At 33.7% G+C, this 24,826-nt stretch overlaps 1 protein-coding gene across 2 annotated transcripts in view; it reads left to right on the top strand.

The window, feature by feature from the left end:
- Positions 1 to 24,826, top strand: part of UBR1 (ubiquitin protein ligase E3 component n-recognin 1) — a 61,715-nt gene that overhangs the window by 24,633 nt on the left and 12,256 nt on the right. For both annotated transcript variants that reach the window (XM_027457769.3, XM_027457768.3), the window contains exons 13-37: positions 374 to 473; positions 763 to 891; positions 1,700 to 1,883; positions 2,832 to 2,893; positions 3,092 to 3,202; positions 4,087 to 4,152; positions 4,281 to 4,382; positions 5,408 to 5,471; positions 5,878 to 6,002; positions 6,987 to 7,039; positions 7,848 to 7,950; positions 8,460 to 8,508; positions 9,541 to 9,695; positions 10,086 to 10,185; positions 11,918 to 12,027; positions 13,183 to 13,272; positions 14,750 to 14,937; positions 16,805 to 17,010; positions 18,510 to 18,603; positions 21,035 to 21,187; positions 21,654 to 21,751; positions 22,448 to 22,541; positions 23,090 to 23,238; positions 24,137 to 24,192; positions 24,451 to 24,547. In XM_027457769.3, the coding sequence (XP_027313570.3) occupies positions 374 to 473; positions 763 to 891; positions 1,700 to 1,883; positions 2,832 to 2,893; positions 3,092 to 3,202; positions 4,087 to 4,152; positions 4,281 to 4,382; positions 5,408 to 5,471; positions 5,878 to 6,002; positions 6,987 to 7,039; positions 7,848 to 7,950; positions 8,460 to 8,508; positions 9,541 to 9,695; positions 10,086 to 10,185; positions 11,918 to 12,027; positions 13,183 to 13,272; positions 14,750 to 14,937; positions 16,805 to 17,010; positions 18,510 to 18,603; positions 21,035 to 21,187; positions 21,654 to 21,751; positions 22,448 to 22,541; positions 23,090 to 23,238; positions 24,137 to 24,192; positions 24,451 to 24,547 (2,738 nt within the window). The remainder of the gene's footprint in view (positions 1 to 373; positions 474 to 762; positions 892 to 1,699; positions 1,884 to 2,831; positions 2,894 to 3,091; positions 3,203 to 4,086; positions 4,153 to 4,280; positions 4,383 to 5,407; positions 5,472 to 5,877; positions 6,003 to 6,986; positions 7,040 to 7,847; positions 7,951 to 8,459; positions 8,509 to 9,540; positions 9,696 to 10,085; positions 10,186 to 11,917; positions 12,028 to 13,182; positions 13,273 to 14,749; positions 14,938 to 16,804; positions 17,011 to 18,509; positions 18,604 to 21,034; positions 21,188 to 21,653; positions 21,752 to 22,447; positions 22,542 to 23,089; positions 23,239 to 24,136; positions 24,193 to 24,450; positions 24,548 to 24,826) is intronic.

Raw genomic sequence — 24,826 nt, 5'->3', positions numbered from 1 at the left:
ACTGTAAGACAGTATGGGAAACTTGGCTTCTATTCACTATCATTCTGGGAAAGTATAGGTATATTCTGTGTATATTCTTCATCTGCATGGTGCTCTCCAGCCTTAAAGGTCCTAAGTTACTCTTGCTCAATGAACTGAATGACATAAAAGCAAAACATCCGAAATACCTTGGACTTCAGAGTCTGTTAATTTGAAATAATGGAGTTGGACCAAGCACCTCTAGTATTTGGTGAAAACTAAAGGAAGAGTTTGAGGTGGGGAGAGTGATGTAATTTGATGGTGTTGAATATATTAATACAATTAATACTTTGAATTCAAAAATAAGCAGAAGAGAAATCTGAGCAAAAGAAGATAATGTTTTCTTTGGGGACAGGTATGTCTTAATCAGCAAACCTACAGTATGGACAGACCGTCTGAGGGAGCGATTTTTAGAAGGATTTGTTTCTTTCCTAAGGATTTTAACTTGCATGCAGGTACAAAAATTTACATAATATCTTTTTAATTTGCTGTTATAAAGATACCACAATGCTTTTGTTTACTCATCTTTTTGTCCATAGCAATATTGTGGATGTAAACATATGATTAAGATAATAAACTCTTGGGTGGGTGAAAAAGTAATGTTTACTTTATAGAAGTAATGTTCATTAAATTTAGGTACATCTGAACAATCTGTATTTTACCATTTGCTTATGGGATTTTCTGTTGTTTTTAAGCCTGTGATCAGTGATCTAGCTTGAGTATTTTGTGGCATCTCTATTTCAGGGAATGGAGGAGATAAAAAGACAGATTGGTCAGCACATAGAGGTGGACCCTGACTGGGAAGCAGCCATTTCTATACAGATGCAGCTAAAGAACATTCTCTTGATGTTCCAAGAATGGTGTGCCTGTGATGTAAGCAAACGGGTTATCTGGGGTTCTTACACACATGCCTTTTATGAATATTACCGAGGAGTTTTTAAGTAGTAGTTTTTTAAAGAAGCTCAGTGTTGTACAATACAGGCTTCCACAAAAAAAAAAAAAGGCTGAAAGCATTATCTGTGGTATGACACTGAGAAAGGGGATCCCAGGGTATAATCTGGTTGACAAAACTGTAGAGTATCAGACAAATCACAAAGAAGGAAGTACTTCTCATCATTCAATGCTTTGAACATTAGGTTCATAGTGAACTGTCAGTTTGAAAACTTTGAAAGCATATGGTGTTCATTTTTAATTGCTAAAGTGGAAGGCAGAAGCTTTGCAGTAATTGCATGATTACCCTGTAAATTGTCTTACTCAGTACTGGCATTGATCCCTATGCTGTGGGAAAGGAGACTGTGAAAATCATATTTTTAAGCTGTTTTGGGGTGAGTTGCTATTATTTTTAGTATGGAGAGAAAGGAGGAACTACAACTACAATCAGGAATTTATGATGCAGTTTGACTTACAAACTAGGCAAATTGTTAAAATTTTTCAGCTCAAATAAGTGCATAGACATCAGAGTGTTTGACAGAGTAGCTCTTAGAACAGAAGCATATTCTTAGTTAGCTTCAGGTGATGCTCCATTGCTCCAGTCCAGTACTTCTCAGTATTAGGAAACAGTAGTAATTATGGTGTGGATTTGTAGTAACTGTTTGCTCCATCAGAAAAAGACAGGCAAGCAATTTTAGTGCATGTTTCATCATTTTTTAATATAACTCTATGCATGTGTTTTAAATTCTAGGAAGAGCTGTTGCTGAGGGCCTACAAAGAATGTCATAAGGCTGTGATGAGGTGCAGCACAAACAGCAGCCGCTTACGGGAAAAGACAGCATTTCATTTGTGTGGCCATACTCTGGAGAGCAGACCTTACAGAGTGTCTTTAGATCCTGTCAGCATACATTTACCACTGTCTAGGACTCTTGCAGGTAGGTGATGTTTCTTTGTTTTGATAGCTATTTGAATTAGGCTTCTCATCCCCCTCATTTCTTTTTCCTGGAAAGCATTTAAATTAAATGCTTCACAGATCAGTTGCTATCTGACTTTGACATTTTCAGTCAGGTGACCTTATTCCCCAGATATCCCCTAAGGGAAAAATTTTTTGCAAAAAAGCACTTGCTGTGTGGGTTGGAGGATATTTTTTTTACACAGGAGAGAGAAGAAAGCAGACAAGAAGGAATCATTTTATATTCTAATAATATAACATTAGTTTTCTCTAAACTATTTGAATTAATTTCTATTCCTACTTACAATGCCTAAATGAACAGTCATCACTTCTGTATCTCAAATTTATTTTCCAGCCGTATATATTTTAAGCATGTTAAAATGCCCTTTCTAAAAGACATATGTTTGCAGCATTTCAGGACAGATCTCCAGTCAGAATACAAAGGACCACAGCAGTGGGTGATCACCACTTTCTCTACAATACAAACAAAATCATACACTGTTGTTAAGCTGCAGATTTTTTCACATCATTTGCTACCAAGAATGTAGCAAAGATGGTAATCTGTAAAGCCTTGTAGTCTAGAAATTCTGTAGTAACTGACGTTAAGCAATTTAAATGTGAAATTAAAAGCTTGTCAATACTATTTATCTTTTCTGTGTAAATGACTTTAATGAATTCATTAAATGAATACATTTATTCATAAAAAGAATGAATTGTAAGACTAGTAAAAACTGTTGTAATAATGTAATAGATATTCTGTGTTAAAAATATATATATAATAATGGAAGTAACAAATCTTTCCGAAGTAAACTTTAACTTTTTCTTTTAGTTCTCTGAGTTGCAGGCAGTTTAGCTAAGTTTTGGAATTTGTTGGAAGACAAACTTGAATGAATTTGATATATTTTATATTTTTTTCCTATTTGTTTTGTAGGTCTTCATGTGCGATTAAGCAAGACTGGAAGCATATCAAGATTACATGAATTTGTTTCTCCTGTAAGATTTACTTATTTATTCAAATGCTGCTTGTGATTTATACTCTGGGAAGGAGAAAGCTTAAAATCATATTTTAGAACTTTCGTAACAGGTCATTTTGCAACTTGGAACTTGTTATTGTTTAAGACTTACACTTAAAAATCACTGACTGACTTATTTTTCCTTCCTTCTTTCTGTCCATTTTTATTTTACTTCTAGGAAGAATTTCAGGTGGACCTGCTGGTAGAATATCCTTTGAGATGTCTTGTTTTGGTTGCTCAGGTAGCTGCAGAGATGTGGAGAAGGAATGGACTCTCTCTGATAAGCCAGGTACTCTCTAGGTTATACAGTAGTGACTTGGTCCTAATGGTGTATGCAGGTATATCTCAGTATTGTTTTCAATGGTAGTTTCATCCAGTGTAGAAATAGGTCATGGGGGTTACTCCTACGAAAATTTACTAAATAAAATGATTTCTAGATCGGAATTTAGGTAACTTGGTTTTATTTCCAGTTTTATCAATGGCTTTGCCTGCCTGTATTAGAAAACTGTTTTGATCTCTTTTAGTACTGCTTCTGACTTCTGTGAAATGGTAACTTTACTGACGTCTACTATAGACTACTTTCAGATTTGTTAAAGAAATTGTTGTATAAGTACTGTTGCTTACAACAGGAAAACTTAAATATTTAACTATTTAATCTCATATCAAACTTCTGAGTACTATATAGCTTGAAATAACAAACATTTAATAATACTGGTGGGCTTTTTTGTTGTAAGAGTCTACCCATAAGTACTTGTATTGTTCCTCTTTTGACTTCACCATTTTTGTATTTGGCAGATTTTTTTTTTTAAATTTACCTTTCACAGAACCCTTTCGTGAAATCAAAGTAAATATTGGTAGCCCCTTGCAGAATTTGTGTGTCAGAACTGGGGTAGGAGAAAGAAAATAAGATTTTTAATACATAGAAGGCATTAGAATTACGTTGTTTTGGAGTGTGGCTGTGAAAAAGTTAATATGGCATAGATTTTCTCTGAAAAAGTGAAAAATCATTTTTCACTTCTATCAAAGTACATTTGTTCTGAAAGAGACATGGGACTTTCCCTTACCTTAATAAAGATGCTTTACAACTTGAAAAAAGTCTCAAACAGGCATTAAATGGTGCAGATTTGGTAGTGCATTACTTCTCTGCTTAAATTTTGTTTTCTTATTTCTCAGGTGTTTTATTATCAAGATGTTAAATGCAGAGAAGAAATGTATGATAAAGACATCATCATGCTCCAGGTATAATGGTCTGAATCATTTTTTGCCTGACTCATAACATGCTCACGCCTTTAATCTTAATTAAATACGTATTGTTGCAAAATGAAGAATTGTAATGGTAACTGATATTCATATTTGTCTCTTCTTAGATTGGTGCATCTCTTATGGATCCAAATCATTTCCTGTTGCTCATACTACAGAGGTATGAGCTTGCTGATGCTTTCAGAAGGATCAAGCCCACCAAAGATCAGGTAAGTGTCAAGTATATCTGCTGATGAATTTGTTTACTTTGAGTGCATGCAACATCATTAGAAAAAGTAGCTACTGTTGATCACTGCATTTTTTTTGACCACATTAAGTCAGTCAACGCAGGACCTAGCAGTTAAACAAATCACACACAATCACAAAATGATTTGGGTTGGAAGGGGACCTCTGGAGGCCATATAGTTCAATCCCCAAGCTCAAGCAAGGCCACCTGGAGCAGGCTGCCTGGGACCACATCCAGGTGGCTTTTGAAATATTTCCAAGGAGGGAGAATGGGGAAGCCTTATCTCCAAGGATGAAGACTCCACAGCCTCTCTGGGCAACCTGTTCAAGTGCTCACTCACCTGCTCAGTAAAGAAGTGTTTCCTGATGTTGAGACAGAAATTATTTTATATCAGAGGCTTATATGGAGGCTTTCTTACTCAAAATTAGAAAACTGATTTTGCTCTCTTTGGTGTGCTTTGTTCAAAGTAGCAATGCAGTTCAGAGAACAGCACTACTGGCACAGCGTAAGATTGAATAAAAAGACCAGACCAATGCCTGTCCCATCTAGTATGTGCCTTCTCTACATATATTTCGTTAGGTTTTCATTTTTCTTAGTGTTCCACATTCACAAGGTAAACTGGTTACTGATTTCCTTGTTAATGTTTTCGTAGGTCATCTGCTAAAATACAGGCAAATGACTTCTCTACAATATTTATGTGTGTAGTATTTGTGTATTTTTGATGAAACTTGCTTAATTGTTGTGCTACTTTTTGAGGCTTGAATTTCGATATGACCCTTCCTTTGGGATACACTTTTATTTCTTTTCCTGCATGTGAACCTTGCTCTTCAATTGCAGAATAATATCTATATCTTTTATATACCTATAATATCTTTTTCTAACTCATTAAGAGGGAGGGTTCTTCTCACAATATGATGCTTCACTGAAGCAGTACATCTCAATACTAAACTCCCTCACTTACAGGTTTTCCTGTTAGTGTTTTTTATATGATTTCTCTCATTCTTGTAGGAATTGATTAAACAATGTAACGTACTAATAGAAGAGATGCTTCAGATTCTCATCTATGTTGTGGGTAAGTTTGTTTTTTCTCTCTACTCTGGTAGTAATGGATAATCATAGCTTGAAAGAACAAGTTAGATTACTTTAGCATAGAATCTGATATGGAGTGTATACTGGAAAGTGCCTATTCTAAACAGATGGTTTGATAATACAAACATCTGTCAGCTGGAAGCAATACGTTTTACATGGTGAAAAAAGCTAATAAGATAATTTAATAATTTAATAAGGTGGAAAATGAGAAGAGACTCAGCCCATTTTTTTTTTTTTTTTTAGGAAGCTAGGTTAAAACAAACAAAAAACAACAAACTTTCTTGTCATCTCTCAGACACTTGGGATAGTTAGTGTATGTTTACATTCCCCAGAATTTGCTTTGTAACTGTCATATATGTGATTCTTTTCCTTTTGATGTACTCTGGTAGGGGAAAGATATGTACCTGGAGTGAGTAATGTGACAAAGGAAGATGTTACCATGAGAGAAATCATTCATCTACTATGTATTGAGCCGATGGCGCATAGTGCAATTACCAAGTCCTTGCCTGAAAATGTGAGTCCTGGGTTGCTACTTTTCTTCCTTACATTTTTCAATTTTTATGTCCTTCTCCTGTTTATCTTCCATATCTTTATATGGAAGTATTACATCTCTGATAAAAAGCTCAGATGTTGGTTTGAGAATTAAAATATAGCATTACAAATGCTGCTACCTTACTGATGTAAAGGTAAACATAGGTAGAAGCATGGTCTCATCTGAAGGGGTTTGTATGGGGATTGTGTGCTTTGATGAAAAGATGGATTGAATAAAAAACAAAACAAAACAAAAAAACAACAAAACAAACTAAACTATACACACCTCTTCGAGATTCAAGAACAAGTTTTAAAATTTTCTTTTTTGGCCCAGTTAGGACTAGGCAGAACAGAATCTAGCTGCCCTGTTTACCATCAATAAAAAACATTATCCTCTAATTTGATCACTTCAACTTGTTCATTGAAAAATGAGGTCATTGAAAAGTCTGTTCAGCTTGTTCATTGAAAAATCATGGCTTTCAAACCCCACCATTCTATTCTAAGTGTTGAAAACTTATGCACAAGGGAGAGGTGTGGTTTAGATTTTATAGTCTGTGCAAGCTTTCAGGGCCAACAATCAATGCCCAAAACAGATTATTTGAAAATATAATACCCTGGATTATAATCAGAAACGAGTAACACATGATCCACATGGACTATTTTTAGGGAGTGAAACCTTTTTTTCCACTCCGTTGAGGTTGGGTAAGGCACTGCTGTGTTTGGGGAGATCAGCTTTGTTATAAATCAAATTTTACACGAGCAGATGAAAGTATTTGTTATCTGTCTTCGGTATTTTCCCTGTAACTTGCGAGTTACGAATATCTGCTTTCTGAGTTACCAAATGGCCAAAATAATTAATGAATTAGAGAATTGTTCTAAATCTGCATGTCTGTTTTTGTTGTTCATAGTATAGTACTGAAGATATTTGAATCATTATATACTTATGCCAAACTAAATTTTTTACCAGGAGAACAATGAAACTGGCTTGGAGAATGTAATTGATAAAGTGGCTACATTCAAGTAAGTTCTTGATATTGTTTTATAAGTACCTTAAGCATGAAATCAGATAGCTCATATGGGCTAAACAAGCTGTACGACATTCTACATTCAGCTAATGTTTTCTGTCTTGAAATATACACGCTTTAAAATATATGTAAGAAAGAAAACTATATGGAATATCTGAAGCTGCTGCTTCTCTCCTTTTATTCCTCTCTTCAAATTCAGTTTGAGGAACCGCAGGAGTTGAGTGATTTCATGTCCTACTGAGAAAACCTTCAAAAGTTCATTTAATTTTAAAGATGGTTGGGAACCTTAACAACTCATTGTACTTCTTGATGATAACCTAATCATTGGTTTAATGTCATTTATTTACTTACATGCTACTTGGTATAGCTACTTGGTATATGCAAAAAAGGAAAACAATTGTGACAGTTAAGAAAAACTAGTTCAAATGTCTGCTTTTTTTGTGTGACAGGAATGTCTTGTAATTTTAATTGTTTTAGTATACCTTATTTGAAATCTTATATTGGTTATGTTTAATCAATGGCACCTATAGGTGTACCTAGAAATTTTGCTGTGGGAATTATATGGAAGGTTCAACATATCCATGTAATATGGAATATAGAATATATGATAGTCAACAGTCTTCAAAAATAAAGACTCAAAACTGTACCCACTCTATGCTCTTTAAGTTAACAAAGTAACTGTCACTATTTCTTTAACTATTAGCATTTTGTCAGAAAATAAATCCTGTTACTGGTTTGTGTACATTCAAAGATGTGGTGAACATATGTTATTAATCTGTATATCATGAAATATTTCTTTTAAGGAAACCAGGAGTGTCTGGCCATGGAGTTTATGAACTGAAAGATGAATGCTTGAAAGACTTCAATATGTTCTTTTATCACTATACTAAGACCCAGCACAGTAAGGTAGGCAGTGTAAGAATTACTCTCAAAGGTAAAAATAGCACATGATTATCACCGTCTAAAGAGTTTTGCTGAATCAAAGGAGTTCATGGAATCTGAAGAAACTGATATAGGAAGGCTAACTTGTATAAAGCTAACTTGAGAACTAAGCTTCTAATGAAGTTAATGTTGATATAAATTCATGTGGTGTGGCTTGTAATATTTTTCCCATGGTGACTTCTGTGTTAACTCCCTTAACTGCTAAGAATAGAATGTGCTGAGAATTGTCCTTGAATTTGAAGAAAGCAAACACTGTTTCTGTAATTTTTTTTAAAGAAGAAAGTATGTGCTGCTGTTTCTTTACTACAAAATAAAATGCAAATTTCAGTATTAAACAGATTTCATACAGGATTCTAGTTGCATGACCAAATATTGACTATGTATCTTGCCACATTTGATAGATTAGCATTTCTAATTTTTTCACTGCATACTCCTGTAGACACGATGATAAAACAATACTACCTTTTCTGTAGGCTGAACATACACAAAAGAAAAGAAGAAAACAAGAAAACAGAGATGAAGGTAAACATTTGAAACTAATGTCTCAACAAACATAATTCAGTAGTGCATGTAGTTTTTTTTATATAAAATGAGCTTTGAGATGTATTGTAACTTGCAATGGATAGCCGAGTTCATACTACATTTGTTGTGATTTGTGGTAATTGTAATTAATTAACACCTGACTTTTTTGTAATATAGGAATTTTTGAAATGTTAGTTTAATTTCCAGTAGACAAATCAATGTGGCATAATAACCATTGATAAATTAAACAATTTAGTCTTTATGGTGAATAAATAGGAGCCATAAGTTATTTTTGTGAGTAATTTCTGTAGCACGGATGTGATACACAGTAGTGTCCTCTAGAGAAGGTTGCTGCAGGAACTAATGCTCGTTACCCGTTATGTAAATAACTTGTGTTTTATAAACCAAAATTTGCTTATTTAAAAGCTGCAAACTTTTACTAACTACATGCTAACTACAAACAAAACTACATTTTTGTTGTAACACGAACATTATTTTCCATTTTATTTTTACCCACTAAAGGCATGAGCATTAGTTGAGTTGATCTGAGGAAGACTTTGTAAACAATTAAGTAAAATAAACAATTTAATAAAAACTATTGACAACTTTTTTTAATCTGAAAAGATAGTTTTTCTCTTCCCAGATTGCCATTTCAGTTGAATATCTTAATTTTTGCATCTCATCCTTGTTTAAGTTTTAACTACTTAGAAAATTTATCTGATGCAAAACACACTTCATGCATGTTAGTGATACACAAATGACAAGAGGCAGTGCAAACTATTAAAGAGTTGCATTTAAAGATTGCTTGTGTAGCTAAGTTTGCATGTGTTTATATAAGAGCTTATTAGAAGTACTTCATTTTACTAAAAGTAAAACCTGACTTAGGCAAACAATTGATTTGAGCATATTCTTATTAATTGAAAAGATCCAATTGTTCTTTCACTGGTAGTAGTATGCTTCCTGTATCTTTTTGCTTGAACCTTTGAGATGCCAGTACATTTATTAATATATTTACATACCCACATTTTCTAGCATTGCCACCACCTCCTCCCCCAGACTTCTGTCCTGCGTTCAGTAATGTGGTGAGGCTTTTGAACTGTGACGTTATGATGCACATACTGCGGACCATCCTTCAGAGAGCAGTAGAACTCGAAACCCACTTGTGGACTGAAGCTATGATCCAAATGGTATGGTTAACTTTATTTTTCCCATGATAATTACACTAAAAGCTTGTGATCAAAATATCCAGAGATTAACTTGGAAATATAAGAAATGACTTTTTGATCCCCAAACTTGTTTTTATAGATGTTTATAGGTTTGTATGAATCAGTAAAATAAGATTCATGTTTTAATAATATGTGCAAAGTTTATTGTAGTGCAAGAAGTACACAAGACAGTTTATTACACTCTGTTGTTATATGTCCTTTCATGTATGACCTTTGCACTTATTCTTGTTCCTGTGTTTTATCATGGATATAATAAGTCTGTAGTAGAAACTGTATTAAATATCCTTATTTCATGTACTGATTTTCTAGCACTCTAACAATGAATGAGAGCTAACATTTTTATCTTTTTAGGTGCTTCATCTCCTTTCTTTAGGGTTACTGGAAGAGAAGCAGCAGCTACAGAAGTCTCCGGAAGAAGAAGTAACCTTTGATTTTTATCACAAAGCGTCAAGTATGTTTCATTTTCTTTGAAAGAGCAGAGTAAATCAGACTAGCTTGATTTTCTAAGGACAACAGTAAATTAGAAGAAAGTATTTAGCTATTTCAGTCAGAAAGGACTCACTGTTTAGAATTTAAAACTGCTGAAATATTTATTTGAAATAATAGAGAGACCAAGTTTGGAGTAGCTTACTTTGCTCCCATTTGATAGATATATTGAAGAAAAGATGTGTTTCTCTTCTTTTGAAGGAAACAAAAGTAATATGGGTGTTAAGTACCACATGGTGGTTCTTTCACAGAAGTATTGTTAAAATAGAAATTAAGAAAAGAGAGTGGATTGTAGAGAACTGTCTTGATCTTTCAGACACTTGAGCTATGCAGTTATTGATTGACCTGCAAGTTAGTCTTTTGTTAGGGTAGTGATAATAGAAGCAAAACTTAATGGCTATGTGGTGTGCTTTTGTGCTTTTTCTTTTCAAAGTCCTTAGAGAGCATTTCCAAATCTAACATTCAAGTCTAGGGAGTGGGAGTTGGAACATACATTTTCTAAATAGTTTTCCATTATTCATCTTACCTAGTTTCTGCTTCATTGCGTAAGAAACAAAAAATTCCTTTATGAAGACATAATTGTCACTTGAGAGTTGGAACAGAGATAAGAATTGTGAAATATAGCTTCTTGAACTGCCTTTATTTAGTTTTTCAAAAATCTTGTGTAAAGAGGTGTTACTGAGTCTGAAAGAGACTCTCATGTCACTTGTTTGTCACTTTTTTCTTATGGAGCAAGAAGTAGTATCACCAAACCGAACGTATTTCTGTTTTAAAAGCTTCATGATCATTTTAGAAGTAGACTAAAAGTTTTTATATCTAAGTTGTTAGTGAGAAAATTCTTTATGAGTTTTATTTTTGCTTTTGACAACACTTAGAGCCAGTTCTGGTTTCCTATGTGTAAATACCAGACTGTGACTTTGTAGGTTTCTTCTGGACTCGGATCAATGTCCATGGAAGACAGCATGTGCAAGGTTTCAAATGTACAAGGCACTATATTTTAATAATACTGTAATAAATTTATGCCCTGGTAAAAGTAATTTATTAAACATAACCATAAAAAACACAAACACACACACACACACATACATTTCTATAACATATATAGAAGTAATCAGTTTTTTTTGGTAAGAAAGTCCTACCGAAAAGGGTTTAAAAAAAGTTTTTTTTGTTACATTTTTGTCTTACTTCTAAAAATGTGAAACAAGTTCAAATGGAAAGTGCTGCAGAGGAAATCTAATTGAAGAGAATGGTCCAAATTTTAAAGCATGCTTATTTTTAAAAATGGCTAAAAAAATCTTATGAAATGTAACATGCTGTGAAGAAGAAAATTAGCAGAATTGTACTTTTGTGACAGGAATTAGCTTATACATAATGAACTTTTTAGCAGACTAGTGTAAAATACAAGAGCTCCACTAATTCTCTTCAAAACTGAAGGCAATTCTCTTTTTTTTCCCCTATAATTCTACTCTTGGAAATAGGAAAAATTATTAATGTACAATGGAGAAAGATTATATACTACATTTATCTGGAATGAATAGGTGAACTTAAGACAGAACAGTAACTACGGAGATTATGTTCATAAATGTGTGCTATATAATTAGGAATGTTTTAATGCATGCTTATGGTTGTAGACACATTAAGATGTTGTCCTCCCCACCCCCAGCCCCAAATCCATGCATTTATCTTTCTTTGTAAAGGAATGGGAAGCTCAGCTTTGAATGCTGTAAACATATTAATGCTTCTGGAAAAATTAAAGAGAATTCCTCAATTAGAGGCACAGAAGGACATGATCAATTGGATACTGCAGGTATGCAGTGGGGAGACAAGCATGATCTCATTTTGTAATTTAGAAAACTGTTATGAAAGATGTTATAATTCCTGTATATATATAATCTATTAGTATTTGCAGTTGCAGCAGTTTCTTAAGAAGCCTAAACTGTTGAAACCTCATTTGTGTATTTTTATGTATAAACATTATTCCTTATATTTCTGTTGTGAAATACTAGCAGGTGATAAGTAAAAGTTTATAAATCAGGAATACATTTTAGGGGCAGCTTGTATTAAGTTTTTAGTCAATGACCTAACTAATGGCCACATTATACATTTAATCTATGGTATTTTTCCAACTATCTCACTGCCTTTCCCCCCAGTAAGAGATGGGAAAACCTTCTAGAGCAATGACACTGTGTCCAACATAGAAAAGTGGGCTGCTGCTGCTTCTTAGCAGTATCAAGGTCCTTATCCGTTTGCGGCATCAGTGGCCTTAGTTTAGTTGGCAAACACAGAACTCCTGGAAAAAAAGTATAAAAGAAGGTAAAAATCCACAGCAAGAATTCCAAAACTGTACTACTGAAATTGGTGCAAATTTACTACTGAATAGGGTGGCAAATTTAAAAGATCTTGGAGAATTTTTTCTTCTGAAATTCAAAGGGCAAAAGTAAAAATATACTTAACATATACTCTTTTTAATGATATGCAAATTTAGAATATTTAAAATTATCAGAATTTCAAGTTTCTTATTAAAGATAGTTCGAAGAATAGAAAATGAATTTTTTTAGGCTTGGTTTTAACTAATTGGGCATAAGCTAGAAAGCTTTCTGTTCTAGATGTTGATTTATACTGACTGCAGACTATTTCCATGGGATGGCCATGTCTCACCTGCATGAAATAAGCTAGCAGTCTGTCCATTCTGATGTACAGATGTCTTTCTGATGAAAGAGCTTTATTTGTTTAGCAGTATTAGTGCTGGAGAACTCGTAAAGTTGGGAGAATTTTACTTCATGCTGAGCACTACTCTTTGGCTACAGGACTTTTTCATAGTTTAAGAGTATGGCAGTTGATTTCATCCATTTGACAATCTGAAAAAAAATGTAAAATTAAAAATCAGGAGCTCTGCTCTTACCTATAATAAAGTGCAACTTGGTTGTTACTACCTTTTTAACATCTAAGCCTCTCACCCTAGATGTTTGACACGGTGAAGAGAATGAGAGAAAAATCTAGTTTGACAACAGTAGCAGCTACATCAGTCTCAGAAGCTACAAAAGGTGATGAGGTAATAATTAAAGTTCAATAGAAATCTTGTATGTAATATTTTTTAATGGCGTTTTGAAGTAAGTACCTAATTTTATTGTTAAATGAAAATACCATTGTAGGTATTACTTTATAATATATTGTCTGCAAATAGCATTTAGACTCTAAGAGGATGGGAATTTGTTTTTATTTATTTCTGCTTTTATCTTTGTGGTCTGATCACCTTTTCTATTATGTTGTCACTGTGCAAATACAAATACACTTAAAATGCTGTCTTGTAATTTACATGAGCTAGCAAGAGGCTAGTTTGCTATGCCTTGATCATGTGATAAAGAAATCAAACTTAGGTCATTACTTTGTGCGTCAGTCTTTACCCTCTTCCCTCAAAGTAATCTCTTAAATCCAGTGATCAAGTGAGACAGTGGAGATCTTAAAGTTTACTGCAGCATTACCTATTTTTTTAATAATAGGCAGCTGAACAGAAAAGAATTCAATTACCTTTAGATAGTGTGCAAAGACAGGCCAGTTTGCTCTTATACATTGTGTTTGGCAACAGCTTGCTGCCAAACAACCTCTTGTCCAGTCATCGCATGTGTAGCTCTAAACCTATCAGAACATATGCCATGTTTCTTTTTTGAGAAAGGTGTCATATGGTAGTTAGAAAGGTAAGGGAATGAAACACAAGTTGGTAAGGAACCAATCTGTTAGGTCCACTACTTACAAAGCAACTTCTTGTTACTTCATTTTCTCAAAAAATAATGGCATCCTGAATGGAAACTGCATATAATATTGAATTTGTGCCTAAAGTAGTTGAATAAGAAGAATTAGGTTTCATATATTTCAATTAAATCTACCTTTGTTTTCAATTTTCATGTTTCTAAAGTATATAAATTTTGTGATTATAATTTTTGGAAATATGATAAATGAAGAAACACTGGAAGAAGAATAGTGGTCCATTCTACGATGAAGAAGTAGTAGGGGAAAATACTGTACTCAAATACATAAAATTTTGCTATAGAAATGAAGGAACAATCTATTTGCTGTGATCTCCACAAATAGTTCAAGATTAAAGTTTATTAAATTTCTGTAAGGGATATATGGAGTACACAGTAGAGGCTTCATTTAAAAGTTTCATTTATGGTGGGAATAACAACACCAGTAAACTTGATGTTCACTAAAGTTTCCTAAGATGTAGAAGGTAAACAGAATGCGTCAGGTGTCATTGATCTTATCTTTCTGCAAGTTACGGTTCTAGTGACATCTTGCAGGTCTATCAATCTCATTTTTTTCTTAATAATCCTAGTCAACACTTTAAATTTAGGTTTTAAATTTTTCAGTGTTAACATGTTTCAGTGTTCAGCAATTAACTTTAAAACAAACAAAACCCAAAGTGTTATCAGTTAAGGAATTTGATGTTAGTACTATATATATGCTTATAACTGGGGAAAGATTCTTCTAATTTTTGATGTTCTCTGTTGCCTGCAATTTGGTGTGTGCAGACACAGAGCTCTCAGGATAAAGAGAAAGCTGAGAGGAAGAGAAAGGCAGAAGCAGCTAGGCTACATCGTCAGAAGATAATGGCTCAGATGTCTGCTCTGCAGAGGAATTTCATTGAAACCCATAAACTCCTTTATGAAAACACATCGGAGGCACAAGGGAAAGAAGATGCTATTATGGAGGAAGAAAGGTAAGAAAAAGCAGACATCCAGAGCTCTGGTGGGGAGAAGAGTTCATTACCTAAAATGTGATACTGCCTTATAAAAATACTTATAGTATGGTAAGATAAATTGTCATCCCAGTCAGCAAATTTGTTTCCCTTTTTAGTTTTAAGTCCTCTGTTAAAGAATCATATCAGAAGTAGTGCATGTTTGCTGATGTTAGAACAATGGATTTGCTTTTTGTAGATCAGCATAAATTAAACAGTAAGAACATTATTTCTTCAAATTGTAGGTACTTATGTAGCATTTGAAAAATATCATTAGAAATCTGTGTAGTTGACATCACTGTAGTTTAGGAGATGACTGACTGCCTTGTACAAAAACTTAAATTTGTAAAGAATCTAATGCATGTTGGCTGTGGTTAAGTTGCAGTGAAGAAAACATGCTTCTTGTAGCTCAAGTTGCTGCTATTTCTGTTCACTTTTTAAAAATCTGATTTCATACTGAAGATGTTTGGATTACATTGGTGGAAAGGAAAGATAATTTGAGAGTGAATTGGTGTTTTGCAGACTGGATAACTTAGTTCTGCAATATCCTGTAGTTATGTATAATATAATAATAGCAAGTGAATCCTTTATTGTCATGCAGGTCTTATACAATTTAGAAATGATTATTTTTCATCCTGTGCTGCTTTAGGTGGCTAGGTGTATGATAAGCTTTTCCTTTTTCCTCTGTTGAGGCTTCAAATATGTAACTGCATCATTGCTTGTGTTGGACAAACCACTTACCTATTATGATAAATCCTAACTTTAAAATCCTAACTTTAGTATATATTTACAGCAATTTATGATACTATGTTTATAATGTCTATCACACACTTCATGTCTCACTCTCAGTTACTGTGCTGAATTTATTTGATTGGGTTTTTCATTATTAGGTAACTACTCTTACAATGTTAAAATTTTTAAATGAGTCAGTTCTGGAGGAAAGACTGCATTAGCAGGCAAAGAATTGGAAATGGAAGCCAATTACAATTGAAGGAGAGAGGACCTTTTTTCATGAGTGGTGGATAAGGAGGGTAGTGTTGCTATGGTAAAAATAGCCAGGTGCAGAAATATCTCAGTTTTATACCATAAACTTCTGTTGATGTGACTACTTCAGTGGGCAGGCAGGGTGACACAGTACAGCTGATAACCGATAACTGCTCTGATGCTCAAAGCAGAGCTTTGAGTTTCGATACGGTTTATCATTTTGGGGGGAGAATAGTTTAAGGGGGTAGCTATGTTTATCTGTTTTAGCAGTGATACGATTTTGGTCACGTGGATTGCTTCTGTTCTAGAGATTCTTCAAAAACATACCTAATGCAATTACAATTTTGGTCTAATTGAGGCTGCACAAAACTAATCAGAAAAACAGAGATCCGAAAAACAGCACCAAGAGGATTCATATCTCTTTTGTGAGCTTTGGTTTTTAAAACAATCTTTAAATCTTTGCCGAACTTTTAAAATAAGAAATATTTTAAAATACAAAGTTGTATTATTAAAGTTGTGTCACAAAACACTGAATTCAATAAAATTATAATGCATCTGCAAGATTAAAATATATTTAATTCAATCTTATTGAATACAGTTGCCTGAATGTACTGCTGTCTGAACCTATATCAATGTGATAATTCAGTATTAAGTGGCTACCACTTTCTTTAAAAAAAATAGAGCATTTTAGTGAGAATTGAAGTGTTTTTTCATCATTTTGTCATCACTTGATTTTGTAAAGCTCTTTGGTATAACACTGGAGATGCTTGCAGCATGATAGGATTTTAGATGCCTCAAGAGTAAGTCTGTTTTGTTAGAAGAAAGAAATGATTATTTTTCATCTGTTATCGTTATATTCTTACAGCATGTCTTCAGCAATTGATTACTCCCGAATTGCTTTGGGTCCCAAACGAGGTCCATCTGTTGTTGAGAAAGAAGTTCTGACATGTATTCTTTGTCAGGAGGAGCAGGAAGTAAAGCTGGAAAGTGCTGCTATGGTATTATCTGCCTGTGTCCAGAAATCAACTGCCTTAACTCAGAATAGAAGCAGAATTGTTGAACTCTCAGGGGGTAAGCAATTTTCTTCTAGGACACAAGCAGTTCTGTACCTAGAGCTTGTTGTCCAATGAACCTAATTAAACTCTGTATTCTGTCAGATGGCTAAATGGACAGCTCTTACTTGGAACAGTTTAACATTTTTCACTTTCCTAAAATCCATGCTTTAAAAATTAAGAATGAGAAGTGTATGAAAATTTATTTTTTTCCCTAGGATATCAGAAAATGCTTTAGTTATTCTCACAAGAAGATATATAAAACTTCAAGACCTAGTGGGAGCGGTCATTTAGAGGGGGGAAAAAGAGAATATTAACAGTTCCTGTTTATTCGAGTACACCAGTAAAATTTGACAATACGGAAGAAATACATGAACATTATGAGAGGTCTGTATGGTAGTGTCAGGTGTTTTTTCATGTCCGTAAAGTAAAAACTACACTTAAAAACAATAACAAAAAAGCATGAGCAAGGATCATATAACATTGTTCAAGAATGAATATAAAGAATCATACATAACTAGAGCTGCATAATGACATATTGGAAGCAAGAAACACAAAGACCAACCAGAAATTTTTGTAAGTAACAGTTGATTAAGCATGAGAGAGATTTTGGTCAATTATTTAATAGGAAAGAAAGAAAATAAATGCAAGGAAAAGGGGACTCTGACTTTTTTGCTCTCTTTTTCTCTTTTTCTCTGCTTAAAATTAGTCATAATTCAAGATCAGGTGTTCTGCTGTTGACTTTAAGAAAAGAAATAGTCTAGAACAGGATAAAAGGTATTGCAACGTTATGTAGATAATTTCAGTATATTTACCTTGGCAACTATTAAAATAATTTTGAAAGTACTCTCAGAACTTTGTCTTCAGTAGAAACTTTGATTATCTTTTAAAATGCATGGAAGATAGTTGAGATCTCAAAGGGCTAAGAAGAGCAAACAAGTATTTGTCTTAAGAAAAAAAATGAAACAAGGAAGTACTAAAAAGTTCTGACTTCAGAGAGCTTAGATGCCTAGAAGTACGTTGAATGATAGTAATTATTACAGGTTATAAAAACTAGAAAGAAAAAGGGATAAGAATTGTCAGACATGGATTTGTTGAGAGAAGGTCCTACTAAATCACCCTAATTCTTTGACCAGGACAAGTGGTTTTGAAGGTATGGAAAAAGCAGCTAACTTATTCTCATTTTTATTATAATTTATTTTTCTGTCCTACTTAATAACAGTCAAGTCAAATATTTAGGTGAAATTACCCCAGGGTGGATGTACAACACATCATAAAGCTACAAGTGTGATTCAAGCATACTATAATATTAAATAATAATTTAAGGGGGTTCTGTCTTGTGATTACTTTAAAGTGTTGATCTGCAAAAGCTCATGAAATGCATAATGTGACTGAACTTTAAAAAAGAAATAAAATCTGAAGGCTTGTGTTCTGTGTATGCTGTTGTTCATTTCTATTCATATTGATCAGAAGTTACGTCGCTGTTCTTTCAATATATTTTCTATTGTGTTTTTCTAGATACACTAGATCCTCTCTTCATGCATCCTGACTTACCATGTGGAACCCACACAGGAAGCTGTGGCCACGTGATGCATGCAACCTGCTGGCAGAAGTAAGGATAGGTCTTTGCAAGGTTTTTGCAGTTTTTCATATTTATTGATCTATTTTCTGAAACATTTAATTGCACGCAGAGAACACACAATAGTAAGTGGCTATTGAATTAAGAATTCAGGCTATGTACTCATCTAAAAATGAAACATGGCACAAGAGAAGTTTTTAACCAATGAAGAAAAGCATCATCAAAAGGTATCAATCTACTTCTATGACCCAAAGAAGAATATGTAAGGAGTTACCAATTTACGCAAATAAAACTGATGGGGTAAAAATGGTCAAGAATAAGAAACCCTATCTAGCAGATGTCTTTTTAACAGTCCGATGAGGACCAGTAGGAGTCTTCCAGATGGGTGTTCTACAACAACACTCCTTTGTCTCTGAAAGCTTGTTACCTGCTCACTGCTTAAAGGATGAAGCTGAGTTACGCCAGTGAGTCTTTAGATGAAAATCTGGCATTTAGTCTAGAATATAAATGGTTAAATCTACCAGTGTAGAGGTTCCTCTCCAGTGGTGGACAAACTCTTAATAAAAAAAAAAAAAAGAATTGATACAGTAGTTAAAAGCTATACTAGATATATATTGTTTGCAGGTGCTCAGTATTTAGACAAAGGATGTTGGATTAGAATATAGCCTGAACTATTAAAAGACCAAATTATTCAGCCTGCATAATATGGTCATCTTTGTTGCCTCTAGCTACATGCATATGATTACAGGCAGTAAAGCTAATGTTGAGCATTTTGAGTACATGTAGATTCAGCAACTCTAAAAAAGGATAAATACTGTGAAATAATACTAGAACTTAAATACCACTGAGGTGTTATAAACAGATAGAGAGTTGGGTCATGCAAGGGAAGTTACTTCATGCTGTCAAATGATAAAAACAATTTCAGGTGGCTGTTTTTTTTATGCTTGTGCCATTTTACTTTAAAAAGCTTGACTAAAATTCAAGTGCTTACTATTTACTTTTCTGTATGTATATTTTTATTACAAAACAAAACACAGTACAAAATAAATAGGTACACACACTTAAAATGATATGGAATTATGTTCCTCGAGTATAATACATCTGCTCTTGGCAGATCCATCCACATCTACGTAGAATCTAAGTAGTGCAACACTGGAGCTCAGTTCCCTTGCTCTTTTTAAGAAAAGATGACTTGCTGTATGGGTAAATGGGATTAAAATGGACAACAGGCTCTTCTCATACGGGATGACACAGAAGGTTTGAGTATAGTCTTTTACTTATTACATAACAGACATTCTAACTTACTAATATTCCTCCAAATGATGCCTGCCACACTGTGCAGAGTATCTGTGCAGCCTAAAAATACTGCAAACATACTCTATAAAACAGTACAAGTAAAAATTAATGGAATATCTTTGTAGTTGCCATGTATGAGAAAGAAGAGTTGCTTGCAATAAAATAATTGTTTGAATTTGGGGAAATGTATATTGTGTGTATATGTATGTAATGAATACTTTCATAAATACTCTGTAATTATTATGACTTCTGTTGATCACCCCTGTAAACAAATTTTCTCTTATTAGATAAATAAGATGCTATTTTAAATCTTAAGATGTAATACTCAAAAGCAAAATAATAACTAGTAATTACCTTAGTGTGAAAGTTCAGTAATTTCGTATCTGTCTTACAGATCCTACATGTCCAGTCCGGGTGTTAGTACTAAATTTAATTGCTTATATTCAGGCAAGCAGATTTGAATGTTGGGTTTTGTTCCTAATAACGTCAATACCACTGAGACATTAATGAAATCGGAAGGATTACTTCATTCACTGAGGGAGCAAAATTATATAACAAAACCTGTAAAAAGATCATAGTTACTTCTCAGTTTCCTTTTGAGTTTAAAGTAGGTCGTGTGATACTGTAGTGCAAATTACCGTCTTTTCTAAAGGAAGTCTGCAGTTTTGTTGTCTAGTCATGAGACTTGGTCATTGCCACAAATAGTTGATTATTCATTCATGAAATGTTACCAGTAGGTTTTCCTAAAATTGGAATGTGTACAAATGCTATTTCAATTGTTTTCTAATGAGTTTCTTATGAAAGATATTAGATACTGTCTGTGTTTCATTGCTTTGAAGATGTGACAGAATAGTAGAAAACTTAAAGACTGCTGTGTGTAAAAATTTTAATAAAATGCATTTTAAAGGATCTTAACAGCAAGAAAAAGTTACCATCATTTTGACTAAGTTGGTATACCACGCTTTTTTTGAATGAGTTCAAATACGTGACCAAAGGCTTTATTTTACTTTCCAGTATAAGCATATGAAATAGTTATAAAAGGAAAAGACTCATTTGTTGGCATGGATAAGTACTTGTAGGTAGTAACATTTTTCATTACTTGAGCATTTGTTTTCACGTCATGTTTGAGCCATTCCATTTTCTAGTAATCCCCTTTTCAATGTCATAGGTACTTTGAAGCCATGCAGCTGAACTTTCGACAACGTCTGCATGTTGAACAGATATTTGACTTGGAGAATGGAGAGTATCTTTGTCCACTTTGCAAATCTCTGTGCAATACTGTGATTCCTATTGTTCCGTTGCAGGCTCAAAAAATAAACAGGTGAATTTCCAGATTGCACAGCATTTAAATTTCTATATCTCTATATATTTGTGTATGTGTGTGTGTGTGTGTATATATATAAAAATATATATACAAGTGTGACCTTGGGTTGGGTTGGCTTTTCAAATTTTAGGAAGGAAAGCTCAGGCTAACCTTCCTAATTTGTATAAAGGACTGCTTATCTCATTGACTACTCACCCAAATATGCTTCCTCTCAAAATCCTTTTCTAAAGCATTTCTGGACTAAGTACTTCTGGAGTGTACACCAAAAGAGAAAATACAGCTACTAGTACAGTATAGCTAATGCTTGTTTTTTGTAGCATTTGCTCAAAATTTACAACGCGTGCAAATCTATGCAAACATGGAGTTAATGTGTTTTGATCTATGTGTATTTTGCTTTTAAAGATTATTTATAAAGATCCTTTGAGTGTTGAAGTAACAACTTATTTGCATTTCTTTTTCTCAGTGAGGATGCAGAGGCAGTAGCTCAAATTCTGTCCCTAGCTAGGTGGCTGGAAATTATCCTCGTCAGGATATCAGGCTACAGTGTGAAAAATGCAAAAGGTTTGTTTGTTATCTTCCTTTTGAAGCTTTTCTGTGGGGTATCTGATATTCCAGTGCATGTTTAAAGTAATGTCAACAGAAAACTTCAAATAAAGGGTACATTTTACTATCAATCAATACAGTATAAAATAAAGTTGGTGTTCAAGGCACAGCCCTTTCTGAGCTGATACTTTGATTTCAAAATGCTCTCCAGAAAACTCACCAGTTTCCTGATTTCTATTCATTTCCTTCTGTCTTCCCTGTAGAAGAAAGTTACATATATTTGGAGAGGACGATTGGCAATTAACACTCAAAGTTAATTATTTTTTTTGCCTGACTAATTTGTAGTGAAAAGGAGAAAAATAAATTAAGAGGGCCAAAATAAAAATATTTATGATTGTTTAGGAAACTGAAGTTCCAAAGAATTGGTGCTTTCCTTGTACTCCTATGGTGCAGGAATGTTCTGTTCTTGTGGCTGCTGCTGTATTTTCCTCACCAAGGAGAGGAAAAAGTAGTAGCAAAGCACTACTTCTAATCTCCATGTGTTTGGGAGTAGAAAAAAATGTTAGGGATGATTAGAAGACAGTCTTGCTTATGAAGTCTGTTAATTATTTTCAAAACAGTTAAAAATACAAACCTCACTTCTGTTAGACTACTATAAAAACTGTTAACGATTTCTTTGAATTCTAATGTGGATCTAATTTCTTCTTGTGGAAGGAGAAAAACAAAATGCTCTGGCTTTCGTCAACAAGGGATTGGGAAACTCTGCTTTAGAATTCAATTCTATCCTTAGTTTTGGAGTTCAGTCTTCGTAAGTATTACCAGAAATTCTTTCTACACTGTATTAATTCTCCCTAAAATAGCCTAACTATGTTTCAGGATATGTATTGAAGGAAAACATTGACTTTCTTGGTCTGAATGTGGCTTTACGTGTAATTTTCCTTCAGTATTCACTGAACATCAGATCTATATACAGCTAGATGGACCTCTTTTTCAAACCCAGTCTGGCAGTTCTTATTCTCTTAGTACAGAACTATGACTCTAGAATCTTCTAACCCACAATTTCAGTGATTTTCACAATTCTCTGTGCTTCTAGGCATGTTAGTTAAACTCTGTCTTCTTTAATCTTTCTGCTGTATGTCTGTTTCAGGGGTAGCTTTCGCTTGTTTTCAGATGCTGTTATATCCAGGTATTTGTTTACTAGTGGATGCTAGTGATTTTGTTTCCTCTATACAGACAAGTGGTCTTCGTATTCAATAATTCTTTCATGAATAACCTTGATTTTGTTAGTGATTAACTTATAAGTAACAAGCATTATTAACAAATTCAGACTGAAATGATCTTGGCTTACTTTTGCAGAGCCAAATACTCAAGCAGTATCAAGGAGATGCTTATTCTGTTTGCAACCACCATTTACAGAGTTGGACTAAAAGTTGCTCCAAATGAAGCTGATCATCGAATCCCTATGATGACCTGGAGCACATGTGCTTTTACCATCCAGTGTATAGGTAAAGTGTAATTTGAGTTTGCTTCTTTTTGTGACTCAAAGCTCTTAAGATTGTTTGAGTTGTAAAATTGTATACAATCTGATAGTATAAATAATAATGATAGTTCTATATAAAGAAGAACAACATGTAATAGATTAATGATATTTATTGTATGTAATTACATGGATAATAACATGATACACTTTAATCCAGTGTAAGTAATAGGATGTTTTTGTTAGATGGTAGTTCATAAAATATCTGATTAATGTATGTAGTGCCAACATTTGTGAGTTTAACCTGTGAGAACTGGGAGCGATCGTGTTCCGTGTTACTAACTGCATCATTAAGTACATTTGAATATCTCAAGGCTGACAAAGATCTTAGATGTGCATGCATTTTCTGCGCAGTGAAATATCTAACAACTATGAAACAGCGCTTCCTCTTTTTGGTTTTCTTCAAAAAAAACCCAACACCTTCTTAACACTTTAATATTTTGAATTATCCTTGAATCAACTACACAGTAGGGTTCATTATTTTCTTTTGTCTTTATTCTTAAAGAATTCTCATACAATTTGTAGAAGAAATGTGGTCTTTAATATTCTGAAGTTGCTAACTATACATGTGGTGGAAAAGAAAATAATGTCTTATTCAAATGAATTACCATTCCTTTAAATCCATAGTTAGGAAGACCTGAAAACTACCACAGTCATTTATGTGGCAAGCCAATTTAAGCTGGATTTTTTCAAGAAAAATCTAAGGGAGTTACTTATCAGAATTATGCTAAGCTTTAAAAAGAAAGATGTATACTAAGAAGAAAAAGTATCTTGCATTAAGTTAACATGTGTGAGACAAACAGAAATTTTATATTAATTCCTGTAGAACAAAGCAACTTACTTTTTTTCTGTGTTTTAATTTTAAGAAAACCTCTTGGAAACAGAGGGCAAGCCTTTATTTGGATCTCTACAAAATAGACAGGTATGAGCAAGTAGATATGCAATACATTTACACATATGTTGTTGAAACTGCTGACATCAAGATCATTCTCTGTTGAGAGCTATCTGAAAATACTACAGATTTAGTTTAGATTGATAACATAAAAAACATACTAGACAACATGCTTCTACTTCATATTTAATTCACTTATCAAGATGTTTTCTATTTGTAGGGGTATGTTCTTACTGATTTGTTTCATTATTATCTCTTCCTGTCCAACTGTTTTTTCTTGTGCTCTAGCACAGTGGCCTTAAAGCATTAGTGCAGTTTGCAGCTGCTCAGAGAACAACGTCACCACAAGTCCTGATTCAGAAACATCTGATTCGTCTTCTAGGAGGTATTGTATTCATTGTGTTTCCTATCTTTTGTATCACAGAAGTTTCTGTTAAAAGGTAGTGCATGCTATTAATACACCATAGAAGGAAAGGACAGACTACTGACAACAATGCTAATTTCAATTTCACTTGTGTTCCCTTGCATCACCGAGTTTTGCTTGAATTAAAGTAAATGATAGCTCTGACCCAGCTCTGTGTTGCTGAAGTTGACAAAAAAGTTTAAGATATCTGGATTTCAGGTAGAACTGGGTTGAGACGCATACCTATCCTCCATGTTTCTT

Source organism: Anas platyrhynchos, chromosome 5 (assembly GCF_047663525.1).
Source record: "Anas platyrhynchos isolate ZD024472 breed Pekin duck chromosome 5, IASCAAS_PekinDuck_T2T, whole genome shotgun sequence".
In the NCBI taxonomy this organism is placed as follows: Eukaryota; Metazoa; Chordata; class Aves; order Anseriformes; family Anatidae; genus Anas; species Anas platyrhynchos.
This window is presented reverse-complemented; position numbering and strand designations above follow the sequence as displayed.